This window comes from Pempheris klunzingeri, chromosome 10, assembly GCF_042242105.1.
Source record: "Pempheris klunzingeri isolate RE-2024b chromosome 10, fPemKlu1.hap1, whole genome shotgun sequence".
In the NCBI taxonomy this organism is placed as follows: domain Eukaryota; kingdom Metazoa; phylum Chordata; class Actinopteri; order Acropomatiformes; family Pempheridae; genus Pempheris; species Pempheris klunzingeri.
The window spans coordinates 490,577-504,316 of NC_092021.1; the positions used below are offsets into that span (position 1 = coordinate 490,577).

At 39.3% G+C, this 13,740-nt stretch overlaps 4 protein-coding genes across 5 annotated transcripts in view; 2 read left to right on the forward strand and 2 right to left on the reverse strand.

The window, feature by feature from the left end:
- Window positions 1–689: 689 nt before the first annotated feature.
- On the reverse strand, window positions 690–1,482 carry LOC139208773 (gamma-crystallin S-1-like). The gene is made up of 3 exons (XM_070838511.1): window positions 1,474–1,482; window positions 1,050–1,292; window positions 690–962 (listed from the first exon to the last, which is right to left on the reverse strand). Exons 1-3 carry the CDS (start codon window positions 1,480–1,482, stop codon window positions 690–692), a joined length of 525 nt encoding a protein of 174 aa, XP_070694612.1.
- A 306-nt stretch (window positions 1,483–1,788) lies between these two features.
- On the forward strand, window positions 1,789–9,016 carry LOC139208020 (gamma-crystallin M3-like). Of its 2 annotated transcripts, XM_070837558.1 has the most exons (4): window positions 1,789–1,813; window positions 8,033–8,046; window positions 8,237–8,476; window positions 8,741–9,016. In XM_070837558.1, the coding sequence occupies exons 1-4, from the start codon at window positions 1,789–1,791 to the stop codon at window positions 9,014–9,016; spliced, it is 555 nt and encodes a 184-aa protein (XP_070693659.1). The 2 variants fall into 2 exon arrangements, with proteins under 2 accessions (XP_070693659.1, XP_070693660.1); XM_070837559.1 differs by lacking the exons at window positions 1,789–1,813; window positions 8,033–8,046 and adding an exon at window positions 8,007–8,015.
- Window positions 3,931–13,740, reverse strand: part of LOC139208019 (gamma-crystallin M1-like) — a 72,584-nt gene continuing 62,774 nt past the window's right edge. The window contains 2 exon segments of the mRNA XM_070837557.1: window positions 3,931–4,194; window positions 4,653–4,874. Of these exon segments, the coding sequence (XP_070693658.1) occupies window positions 3,931–4,194; window positions 4,653–4,874 (486 nt within the window).
- Window positions 11,410–12,192, forward strand: LOC139208022 (gamma-crystallin M3-like). The gene is made up of 3 exons (XM_070837562.1): window positions 11,410–11,427; window positions 11,540–11,788; window positions 11,911–12,192. Exons 1-3 carry the CDS (start codon window positions 11,419–11,421, stop codon window positions 12,190–12,192), a joined length of 540 nt encoding a protein of 179 aa, XP_070693663.1. The 5' UTR covers window positions 11,410–11,418.

Below are 13,740 nucleotides of genomic sequence, written 5' to 3' on the forward strand. Positions count from 1 at the left end.
CGAAGGAGGACCCACGGCTGAATATCTTTGGGTTTTGGCCTGTTTGGCCATTTGAAGGTGTTAGTTTGGGCACTAGCACATTTTCTAAGCATAATAATTGGAAAAGTTGTCAATAATCAAAATAATCATTAGTGACTGCCCTAGTACTAGTACTAGTTCACTAGGGCTGGACTAGTACTAGTGCTAGTAGCTCACAAGTCGCTCCATTCCTCAGGCTCTGGCTGAGGCAGAGATCCTCTAACTTTTTGAAGATTTGTTACAATGTCCAGTTCTAGTAACGAGTTTGTGTCTTGATGTGTTTTAGGCAAGATGTAATTCACTTTAACCCATTACAACAAAGGCAATTGTTCCCATCTCAGGAAAACATAACACACCCGATGCTGTGGCATATTAAGTTTTAGTCGAAATCTGTAAATTGCCCACAACTTGTCCTGCATACAGGATTTTTTCAGTTTTTTTTATTTTTTTAGGATAGAAGGTTCATTTGTTTCATATATTTTTAGCTTAGTTGTGCCTAATATACTGGCAACTGAGTGTGTGTGCGCCCTTCTATACTTGAAAACCAGTTGTGGTGATATGTCCAGGTAGTTGTACCTGTTTCGTAAAAATAATAATTAATTATATCATTGTGTTTATGGTTCACACAGGCACAAACATTAGCAACAAGGAAATTTATTGCAATGCAAATTTCACAGCAACATGATTCTTCTGATGGAGCCCACAGTTGCTCTCAGAGCCCCCCACTCTGAGTGGTGCAGGTACTCCCCTTTCTCCAGCAGGTACTGGCGACCACAGAAGTTGGGATGTTCAAAGAAAACCCAGGAGCCCTCTAGTACCTTGCAGGACTGGACTTCTTGTCTGAGCCATTTCTCCTGGACAGACATCATGTTTTCTGTCAACTCCAAAGACTGGCCATTGAAATTCGGCCGGTCAAACAGCCTGAGCTTGTATGGACCTTTGGCCTGAAACCAAAGCAGTCAAAGAAATGTGCTGAATTTGATACATGAGTGTGTTTACTATTTCTTGCTCCTTTTTGTTTGGTCACTTACGTTTTTGATGATCCTGCAGGATCGGACACAGTCATTGAAGCCCATCCAGCAGCGGTAGTCATTGTACTCTCCTGGTCCAATGACATACTGATAGCCCACGAAGTTGTTCCGCTCATACAGGACCCACCAGCCAGCTTCTACCTTAGCTGAGTTGCATCGGCGGATGTAGTCATGCAAATCAGCTGAGTCCCCTTTGCACTCATAGGACTTTCCCTGGAAGTCCCGGTCCTCGAAGAAAACAATCTGGAAGAAATACATAGAGACAGGATTATGCACTAGTAAATAAAAAGAGGATTATGTGTCTGCACATATTTAAATTCTCATTGACAAACCATCTCATATCGTCTATTTTTTCATGCAACAAACAGAGAAATATTGGCTCCTGCAACTCTAAAAAGACATTTAGAATACCATCAGTTCTCACCTTCTCCATCTGGCGCTTAAACTACTAGATAGATGCCATAACAAACGCAGTACTCTTTATACATGGCATAGACAATACTACCAAATGCATGGTTAGCAGTGCATGTAATAGTTATTACAATTCAAATGTTCATCTAGAGTGTCCCCATTGTTCTAACTCACTGAATTGCCTGTCCACACACAATGGTGGTTTAACAGTGCCAAGAATCACTGCTCAGTGCAAAATGATCTGAACTGTAGCATTAAATGTCTTTTGTTTATGCAGTTTTATGGAAAGCTTTTATGTAAGCTGTAAACGTTGAGGTGTGTTTTATTAATGAAACGTATAATGGAAAATTTAAGTTAAATCTATCCTCACTAAATTTCATTTATTTTCTATATCCTTTTCTGGGTGCAATACCTATAAGGAGAGTAAGAGTGATATTACATTTACATTAATGAAACACTAACAAATACATTTTCCATTAATTAGATTTCATGTTTCTTTTCTATTTCTATTCTGTATAAACCAAAGTTCATTCATTACCTATACTAAAAGGGTTGCGGGGGGGCTGGGGACAATCACAGTTGACATTTGGCGAGAGGCACACCCAGGTACACCCAGGACTGGTCTCCAGTCAATCACAGGGCCAACACAGACAAGAGACAGACAACCATTCACGCTCACACTCAGAATTTATGTAAAAAGATTATATAAATGTTGTATTTTAAAAAAAAATTACATTAAAAGAAGAAGAACATTCAATACTATACATTTTTGTAAGTTATTAGGCATGTGTCAGAATTTGACATGATTTCTTTAATTTTGGACTATTGTAATGACTAGACAACCATTTAGCTCTGTAGGCAGTTTGGGGTTGTATACAGGTGATAGTTATGCAATTTACAGTTAAATTTAAAACTGTGGTTTACCATTATTGGCAGAACTAATATGCAATAGTATTTCTAAATCATTTGCTTTTGGTTTTATTAAACAATGATTGACATGCAAAGACAATAAATACTACACTGATCTTGTCTATGAAGTATTTCAGTAAGGTGTGACCTTTCCAGGACAAATTTAGAAAGTGATTATTTGAACTGTAATAAACGCATTGCAGCTGAGTGGGAGACCAAAAAGACCACCATTGCAAATAAGCCTATAATTTGCCATTCTTAAACACCGCAATGTGCATCACAATGGAATATGGTTCACTGTAAAATCAAAGGGCCGTTGCTAAAGACTTTTTCATATCTTTTTAACGTGAATAGTTGGAGATAATGCTTTCACAAACTGAATTACCATCAATAACTAATTGATGCTATGTAAGGAATAATGTGCAGACAGCCAGTCATTATTGCAAAACACACTCAACAGAGTGGTGCAGGACCTCGACCTCTTGCTTTACATCTGCTTATCAAACAGATCTGTACTGAAGAAATCAATAATTCATCATCAAAAATTGATATTAGTATACTTTTATTGATTTAAAGATGATTTTATTGCTTCTGCTATCATAGCTGCATCCATAGTAACAGACCGTAGAATGCTGTGATTAACCAACAACCATCAAGTATTGAACAAAGCCATTTAATTAATCAAATTACATATGACAAAGAAGAGTAAATAGTAATCTAAGCTGTGTCTACCTTTACATATTTCTACTGTACCACTATTTTCATATAGCACAGAATTGTTTAGTATATTCTTCATCTCATTTGTGAGAGATGAGTTTAATTTTAAACAAGATCTTTTTACTGGTACAGATATAAGACATACTACAAGTTTCTTTGGCGCATGAATAATAACTTTAAACATAAACCTCTTTTTTGACCTGATATTATGACATTTAGTGCACGTACATCCCAAATCAGCATGTGTCAATAAGCAGGCAACTTTGTGGCTCACTAGCTGGCGATGTGTTGATGTTGAAATGTTTTCAACCACTGTGGTTAATAATGCTGGTTATATTTCGCTTCCTTTTTTTTTTTTGATTTTAAAGAAAATATCGGTGCCTGCCGATGTTTAGTATGTTTAGTGTGATCTGATGTCAGTCTATCTTGATGTAATTGTGCTGAGCAATTTCACTAGTGGACACTGGGAGACGTCAGGTAACTAAATAAGAAAGAATACAGACAGAGTTATGAGTACACAGTTATGGGTAACACATACTTTTATTCAACTGAGTGCAGCACTCAAGGTTCTTGGGGGAATCACAGATGTCCACAGGTGGGAGGCTGAGGGGTTCTCAGATCTTAGCCTTCAGGAACTCTGAACATCTCGAGGGCTTCTAGAACTTCCTCATGATTCCAGAACCACTGTGGCAGAAGGACTCTGGAACTCTGAAGTTTTAAAAGGATTCGGGACTGTGGTTGCATTGGGACTATGGAATCTTGTAAGGGTTCTAGAGCTTGATTTTCTTCAGAATTCTAGAACTTTGGTGGTACGAGCATTCAACCCTGCATGGTCGCTGCTGTTCTAGAACTCTGTGATCTTGCGGAAGGATCCCACAGCAGGAGAAGCGGCGCCCCAGTCTGAGTAGCTGTGGTACTCGCCACGTTCCAGGAAGTACTGGTGTCCGTGGTAGTTGGGCTGCTCATAGAGGACCCATGCACCGTCCATCACCACACAGGAGTGGAACTCCCGGAACTTGAGGGCCTCGTAAACCGCTGGGCAATCCTCGACACACTCTGCCGCTTGCCCTCCGAAATCCTGCTTTTCATAGAATCTGATCTTCCAAGACTTCCCATAAACCTTGAAAGAGTTAGAGACAAGTTACAGGGAGTTGATTAAACTGTGTTAGTATTTAGTATCTGAATCATTCGACCAACTTTTGTTCTCTCATTTCCTTTGAGCTCACAGTTACAAATGGCTGGACTGTTTTCCTAGTTTCCTCCAATAATTGATGTGCATGGGCAAGGGCATAAAGCACCCTGCTGCCAAATCATGAGCCTTTTATCTCTGTTGTTCTTTGACTGATTACCGCTTGGTTGGTGTACTCTGTGGTATTTCACTGGAGCTGAGTACTCTCCTGCAAAAAACTGACCCAGAAAAGATTTTAAAAATCATGTTTCCCTAATTTTATGTAAATTATTACCCAGTTTGACTTTCATCCGACAGTCATTAGTTAAGGACAACTTCCAAAGCTTTGTTACCTTTGGGTTCTGTTCTGGAAAGCATCTATTGGTTATTGAGCTTACATTTTTGAGAGAGCGACATGACTTGATACTATCATTGAATCCCATCCATTGTAGGTGATCAGGGTATTCTCCAGGGCTCAGGATGTACTGGTTTCCAGTGAAGTTGGGAAGCTCGTACAGCACCCAGCAGCCACTCTCCACCTTAATCGAGTTGCAGCGGCTGAAGTAAGAGCTCAGGTCAGGGCAGTCAGTGCTGCACTCATAGCACTGGCCTTGGAAATTCTTATCCTCGAAGAATACAATCTGAATGGAAGGAAACAGACAAATCCTGGTAAAGTATCATCCCAACATTGTAACAAATTCACCAATAACATGTTGTTGTGCCTAGTTGCTTGAAAAATTCAAACTCAAGTTCACATTCACTAAAGTTACTGGCTCTCAGGTCCTGAAAACCTTTGGAAAAGAGCATTTGCTCCTTACCTTCCCCATTGTTAATGATGTTGCTTGCCTCCCACCCAGCTGCAGCTGTGTTGTGGTTTATATCGAAATGCAGAATGTGCAGACGAGGGAAAGCTTTTGTCATCTAAATTAGCTTGATTTGCATATCAGCAAAATGGTTTGGTCAAGTTTGATTTCCCTTTGTCCACATGTGATGGCCTCATATCAAAGAATTGCCAAAACTGACACGTACAACTTATTAAGGTCAACAATCATACTTAAGGATAATTGTGGACATTGTTTCCACTGAATTCTGCCCCATTAATGAGTATTTGTTTGTTATTTGGTCTTTATCAGCATTTCTTTTTGTGAGACAGGAAATTATTGTCAATTGTCTTCATATTGCTTTTTTCCAGGATGAAATTACAGAATATGATCATGAGGGCAGGAAGTAACTTATGCAGGAGACCAGTTGGTTGAACGCATCGTTGTTTACAGATTGTCAGTTAAGCAATAGCATGCATACAAAATGCAACGTAAACACAAATCAAAAGAAAATTGTGTTGGATTGAATTTAACGCTGTCTTTTTTGTCTGTTTGGACCTTTAACTTTAATGCCATGGCACATTATGGAGGACATCCTAAGCTCTTAATGAACTGTGGAAACACCTTGAACTTGATATCCTTTTCCATGCTAACAGTGACTCTTCGCTGCCACCTCCTCACAACAGACTTTCAGATTTGTCGTAGCAGGGAAAGCACAGTTGTGACTAATAACACAGATGATGGCCTTGTTAAGTGGAGTGCAGCCATGATTAATGTTATTAAATACAGCTGTGTTTGACAAGTCCAGAACTGTGCAGTGAGAAGAGTCATTCATTAGAAGTCGAATAAAGCTGAGGCTTTATTGTTTCTATGGACTGTTGCTTCAGACGAGGAAAACAAGATGTGTAGTAAGAGAAGAAATTATCTGAACCGTTGATGTTGTAGTTTAATGGTATGAGCCATAGATTACCGAGGATCTAGGATGCAAACACAGATTTTACTTACATAATAGTTATCTACAGTATCTGCTGACCTTATTAAACCAGGCCTTGTTAGTCAATAACTAACCCGAAATCATGAATTTACAAGATTAGCTTAGTTTTGCTTTTCCTTTGCATTTTTGTATTTCTCATGGAAAGTAGCAATTGATTAATAGGGTATGTAACACAAATGGTTTCCCTCAAGAGTACTCAACTCACACTTCCCTTAAAATGTGAAAAATGAGGATGTATTAGTTTGTTGTACATTACTCAGCGGTACTGGACATAAGTTTGAGGATTCAAGCATCACTGAAAGTATTGTAAACATTAGGATCAGAATAAACATCTTAGTGTCACTTTAAAAGACCAATTTGAAGTGTTTGTATGTATGTGTTTAGTTAGTAATACAAATCCATAACATTCCTTCATGCTGTTACAACTTCATCACTGTTATTCAATTACATTTTGTTACATTTCAGTTAAAAACTTCATTATCCCAAAAGTAACGCCATTCACAGTAAGACAAAGAGTTTTAATAGAGCGAACACAATAAGATTCTCATTGAGTACAATGATAAATAAGTCCCAGTTCCATCTTTAATTCATATCAAGCTGAAACAAGGCTGGAAAGTGAAAAGCTAATACTGATGCGACACACAGCTCATGACCGCCAGCATGAACCAAAGACAGACACTGACCTTAATGTGCATTCCTTCAAACTGCCGTTTAAACTGAAAGTCACAGCCAGCTCAGACCTGGTGGCTAAATTCCATTTTGCTGCTTCAGCTTCAGGGTACACAACTGCACACAGCTTACATTAATGTTATTATTCACACTTTTGTTTTTCCTGCTTTAACAAGTTTGTCTGCTCTGAAAATAACAATATTGATAGAAGTAAGAGAAGTATAAGTCCTACCACAAAGGTGGCACAGAGGTAACTTACTGAAACCTTTGTCAGCTATTAGTAGCAACAGCAATGGAGACACTCTAAATATATCATTTGTAGACCAATACGCATAAACTGGCATTTTAATTTTTGGTGATGGTACAGAGTAAAAGCAAACATTGGGTAGAGAGAGAGCGAGAAGAGGCATGCGCAGGATCAAACCAGGACATCATGTTTACACGATGAATGTCTTAGACTTCTAGTGTAACTTAGCAGGACATCTAGTGCAACACTGATCTCTGCGACATCAGCACACCAAACATTTGGTAGCGTGACATATTTAATCACTGTGGTCTTCATGTCCAGCTGACATTAAAACAAAGACACATATCATTAAGATACTTTGGGGTAAGAGTCACCCATGAACACAGGCTGTTTGATAAAATAAAAACATCCTAAAGCTTAATTTGTCAGCCTTACCCACCATTTACTGTGGTCTAGGTGCATTTCATGAATTGGGAATAGAATAGAGTATAGAGTATATAAATAATAAAACTGAGATGTAGACTATTCTTATTCTGCTCTCTCTCTCTCTCTCTCTCTATATATATATATATATATATATATATATATATATATACACACACACACACACACACACACACACACACTATTATATATACATATACTATTCCTATTCTTAAGACATCTGTGGTGTGAAAGGGGGACACATTCAAACCAAGGATGACAGATCCACTCACTCTAAAAAATCTAACTTTTTTAAAGCTTTTTCTTGTCACTCTAATCTTCCCCAGTTTGAGAAATGTGAAAACTGCCGCTCAGTTCTTCTCCCTCCTCTTCTGCCTTGTATCTTCCACCCATTTCCCCTCCCTTTGTTCTGGATCATGAAGCCACAAATGAAATTAACAGCGATCGCAGAGCTGCTTATTCATCAGCTTCCAGATAATTTGAATAACAAAACCCTGTTACGGCGCGTATAAAGTATAAAAGCTGCCTGGCAGCCACAGGTTGTTGGACAGATTCCCACTAATACAGATCAGCAAACATGGGCAAGGTATGTAGAGAGGAGAGCAGAGAACTTTTCTGTCTAGTAGAACCTCAGCAGGCACTCACTGTAACTCTCGCTCACGTAAATGTAAAACCTAAATGTACAAGGAGAAACCAATAAGAGAGAGGGGCATTAAACAATCTAAGCTTTTTGCACATTTTAAAATGGACACATTAAGGCATGTTCCTAATCGGTTTGTGCCATTTCTTTATTTTTCTTTACTATAGATCATCTTCTACGAGGACAGGAACTTCCAGGGTCGTTCCTATGAGTGCATGAGCGACTGCTCTGACATGTCCTCCTACCTGAGCAGGTGTACTTCCTGCAGGGTGGAGAGCGGCTGCTTCATGGTCTACGACCGTCCCAACTACATGGGAAACCAGTTCTTCCTGAGGAGAGGAGAGTACTCGGACTACCAGTCCTTGGGCATGACTGACTCCATCCGATCCTGCCGTTTGATTCCTCAGGTAGGCAGAGATTTTGAAAACATTATGATGAATCCCAAACCACACCTTTTTCATCTTTAATGCCCAGTTAATACGATATTCAATTGCTAACTTTATTTATGTTCCTGCTGTGCAGTTAAAATGTGGATTTGAACATAAATATCTAATGAGAAAGACTGAGAATTCTTACAAAATAGCACGGTGCACATATTTCACGTCAACAGCAAAACTGCAATCGAAATTCTTCTTCTGCTGACCTGTCCTGATCTGTGTGTTCATCAACAGCACAGAGGCTCTTACAGGATGAGGATCTACGAGAGGGAGAACTTCCAGGGCCAGAGTCAAGAGCTGATGGACGACTGCGACAACATCATGGACCGCTACCGTATGTCCGACTGCCAGTCCTGCAACGTGATGGATGGCCACTGGCTGATGTACGAGCAGCCCCAATACAGAGGCAGGATGATGTACATGAGGCCCGGAGAGTACAAGAGCTTCAGGGACATGGGATACAGCGGCATGAGGTTCAGCTCTGTCAGGCGTATAATGGATTCCTGTTGAAGCAGAGTGGAAGAAATGCGTTGTCAAATAAAATGAAAGAGGAATCAGATGTCACCTTGTCATTGTGTTGTCTTATATGAAGTAGAAGATGGGCTTTTTCAGGGTATGTGAGGGTTACATTTGTACAACTGCTCTTAAAAGTGAACTAGTACATCACATTTATCCAGCGTAGTCACACATTGCATGGCAGTATTACAACTTTAATTTGCAATTCCAAATTACACAGCTGCTAAAGAGCATGTCAGTGAGATATACTGTAGATATATAAATACAGGAAGGATACATACTGTACATACGCACACATACATGTATGTATATGCTCTGCATTATGAGGTTGCAAACCAAATCTTTTAATTCACCATACAAGCTGCCATTGCTTCATTTGATGAAAACATTCTCACTCTGCATCTGCATCATCTTGCTCTGCACTGATATTAGATCTAACATGTGGCCATACACTCAACGACAGCTATATGTTGCGGTATCAAAACATCATGCTGGGTTTGTGCCGTTCAGGTAGACGTACACATTAGTGCATATGAAAATGAAAATGTGTTATTCTTAATCAATGTTCTGTATATCAACAGCACACATTTCCAAACATAGATGAATGTTCAGCTTCTTTCACTACAGAAAGCTTTACATGAACTCAAAGTGGACATTTATACGTGCAACTGCTGTCTATTGTACTGACCTGTGCAGTCACACAAACAGGCTTCTAGACAAAAAAAAGTGACTCCAACAAAGACTCCCACTAACTTTAAATGGCTAAAAATCAGCTACCTCACAATCTGCTTCTTCTGAGTACAAAACCTAAAAAAAAAATTGCTGGACTATGCCTTTAAGATGGGTATTCAATATCTATTAATACACCTCCACACTGGTTTTATTCTCACTAGAGTTCTATCTCAATCCACTTTGTTGTATATAGTATACACTTTTTATTTGTTTGTTTGTGTTTTTTCATGGTTCATTGTGTGTATAATAATGTTCATAATGTAGACAGTATTCTAGTTACTTCAGCTTTAACTAATAACGTATGTAAGCTATGCAGCTGTTCTTGTATGGAGATCAATTAAGCCCTCGTTCCTTCTCTTTTCTTTTCTTTTTTCTTCCATTTTTTCTTTCATTTTTCATTTTCTACAAACTGGCTCAACTTATTTTAGTCCCCAAATCATGAATTATCGCCACTTTGTACAATAAACAACACATTCAGATTGCATCACGTTATCTTGTCCACTACTTACATAAAGATTTAAAAATACATGCCGATGCCAATATTAGTTTTATTGTTGTCATATACAATTGTGTATTTGCACAAAAACACATCTTCTGACAGAGAGGGTATGTGTTAATGCTGAAGTCTGATAGAACAACAGTGATACAGGAAGTATTTGCCAAGTAAAAGTAATAATACCACAAAACATACTGCACTTTAAGCAGCAAATGTTAAAGTGAGCTCTATTTCTACAGCATCTTTTAATGCCAGAGTTACAAGATGTTTCAAAGCTGCATAGAAAATACAGAACCAAAAAGTACAACAGGGTGGAAAAATAGTGCTTCTGAATGTTATTCTCATATACATTATATTATTAGTAGTAGTATTAGTGCTATTAGTAGCAGTATCATTACTATTATCATTACTGATGCATTAATGTGTCGGTAGCATTTTACTGCTGCAGATGCAAGGGGATCTTATACACTGTTGGCTTGTTTAATCAATTATTATGTTTTGTGTGTAACGTGAATTTTGTAAAGCAACTAGTAACTGTGGGTTACCTGTGGGTAAAAGTTAAAAGCACAATATTTCCCTCTGTAATGTATTGGAGTAGAAAAAGAAAATGAATTCTCCAAGTACCTCAATTTTGTACATAACTACACTACATGAGTACATGAACTTTCTTTCCACCACTTTGCAAGAAACAATTAAGTATTAAACTTGAGTTTGTTTCTCACTCAGCATTTTATAATGAATAGTTTCAGAGTGTGAAAGCACATTATTCATTATTCTTGTCAGAGACTTGTTGAGCTCAAGACACGCACAAGACAAATGCATCATTTGAAGCATTCAGATGATGAATACAGCAAAGTGCTTGTCACCACAGAGCTAACAGTGACAGCACAAAGAGCCCCAGCTGATAGCCTACATCTGCTGCTCTCACCCACCTGTAACCCATAGGAGAGCCACTGCTGTTGGCACTGCACCAGGTGCATACAGTCTAGAATAATAACCGTTTACAGAGCGATTTAACAAACATTATAGTCCTGTATGCTACACTGCTGAGTAAGATATTCAAAACAATGGCTCCATAGATCATTTAGCTATCATGATCGCTATAAAAGTGACAGAGTTTGGCTGGGTTAAAGTACCAGTGCAATCAGTGATAGGACTGAACATCAAAATGGGCAGAGTAAGAGAACATTTTTATGTTGGTTTTTGGTTGATAAATACCTTGCATTTCAGATCATGTGCTACTTGTTGAGACCAAGAAACTGTGTTCAAATGTACTGTTTTATTTGCAGATCACCTTCTACGAGGACAGGAACTTCCAGGGTCGTTCCTATGAGACCAGCAGCGACTGCGCTGAGCTGACCTCCTACCTGACCCGCTGCAACTCCTGCAGGGTGGAGAGCGGCTGCTTCATGGTCTATGAACGTCCAAACTACATGGGCCACCAGATGCTGGTGAGGAGGGGAGAGTATCCCGACAACCAGCGCCTGATGGGAATGAGTAAGAGTGACTGCATCCGTTCCTGCCGCATGATCCCCATGGTATGAAGCTTTATGGTGACTCATGATTAGCTCTCATGGAGTTCAATAGCTCTCATGGAGTTCAATAGTCAAACTATTTGACATTTAGAGTAATCTCATGTCTCTTCATGTGTCATTCACAGCACAGAGGCCAGTTCAGGATGAAGATCTACGAGAGGGAGAACTTCGGAGGTCAGATGCATGAGCTGTTGGACGACTGCGACAACATCATGGACCGCTACCGTATGTCCGACTGCCAGTCTGCTCACGTGATAGACGGCCACTGGCTGATGTACGAACAGCCCCACTACAGAGGCAGGATGCTGTACCTGAGGCCCGGAGAGTACAGGAGCATGAGAGACATGGGAATGGGTCCCATGGACATGAGGATTGGATCCATTCGACGTATCACAGATTCCTGTTAGAGTACAGAATGGGCTTGAGACTTGAAAATGTAATCAGTAAATATCAATAAAGAATTCATCAATTTATCATTCTTGTTGATTTCATCAACCAGTGAGGTGGGAGGAAATGTCAAGTGCTTAGAAAGAAAATTGAATGAATTATCAGCATTAAACTTTTCCTTCATGTCAAAGGACAGTTTGAGCTGCATTTGTACATCACAGCCTGGTCAAGACTACTACCTATGAAAATTGTAATGTCATAGATGATGCATGTGACATTAAAAATGAAATTCAAAAGATGAAAATATTTACAGTAAATATACAGTAAATAAATTAATAGACATATGGACTGAAGAAGGCATGCCAGTGTTTCACTGGTATGTCACCTCTTAGTTTTCAAGTATAAAATTCTTGTAGCATAAAGAAAGTTATCGGCCCCTTTCACAGCTCACATTATTGTCATTTGCTGGCAGGAAAAGTGGAACTAATAACGTTAACAATGATGCTAACAATGGCTGCAAGGCCCCAGTATTGGGCTTGCTGGCTCACTGAGACACTTCAAAAAGTGGGAGAATGACTGATCTGACTTGTGTTTTGTCCCCCTTCTCTTATATTGCAAGTACATTGGAAAGGGATCTCTTAATGACCAGTATGAAAAAGACAAATGACAGCCAGCAAAAAAAATGTGGCATGGGAATATTGCTTTAAAAGAGGCTTATAAAAATGTGAACCTAACCTTTAATTGAACTGAGCTAACTGAGCTGTTTCAATATCCATACAAGTCAATAATTTTAATATCCCTACATACCATCTGTCAATGAAATTGTACGCAATATGCATAGTAAACCAAAAAAAAGAGAGTAGAAAGTCTATGAATAAATTGAGGAAATAGGCCATGCAGCTCTTCTCATGTATCAAGAGAAGGCAAACAATAGTTCTCATTCACAGCATTTGTTCCGATGTGTCACTATAGCATACGTCTCCCTGCATATTCCTCAGAGGTATTTATCTCATTACACTAATCCTAACTGGTTGGTGATCTTGACATCTGCGTCAGGCAGGTACATACCCTTAAATATGATGCAGCATCTATTCACCTAACACACTCTTCTCCTCTAACACCTCTTCTCGCTTCGGATCGGATATCTCAACATGTCGCATAGGCAAGTCAGCTTAAATGTCCCCAGAGCAGAGCTATGTTAGCTAACACTCCGTCGCCAGGCACTAGTGGCCTCTGTTAACTAACATTACCCTTCTACTCCTCTGTCTTTTCAACAGAATGGAGATTTTACTGCCTAGCCGTTCACGATGGGCTTGACTCTGTACTGGTGGAGATAAAATCTTGAGTTAGGACACGAAGAGGACAGCAAAACAGCTACTCCGATAGAAGGAGCTTCCTCCTAGGACTTTGAAGACTTGGAGAAACTTGATGTACTCAACTTACCCCCATGGAGCCGTTAGTTGCAGCTGCGGCTGACCGCAACTGCCATACTGCCGTCAAGCAGACAAATCTCACAAGGAATGACCTTTATGTGGGAAGAGATTACTGTGATAACGGACATGGTCAGA

Excerpts from the sequence above, each read along its gene's own strand:
- LOC139208773 (XM_070838511.1), bottom strand. Across the intron at positions 963-1,049 it reads CCTGCAGGATCATCAAAAAC|GCCAAAGGTCCATACAAGCT; the intron begins GTAAGTGACCAA and ends CTTTGGTTTCAG.
- LOC139208022 (XM_070837562.1), top strand. Across the intron at positions 11,789-11,910 it reads CCTGCCGCATGATCCCCATG|CACAGAGGCCAGTTCAGGAT; the intron begins GTATGAAGCTTT and ends TGTCATTCACAG.
- LOC139208020 (XM_070837558.1), top strand. The coding sequence starts at position 1,789 with ATGAAACGTATAATGGAAAATTTAA. Across the intron at positions 8,477-8,740 it reads CCTGCCGTTTGATTCCTCAG|CACAGAGGCTCTTACAGGAT; the intron begins GTAGGCAGAGAT and ends GTTCATCAACAG.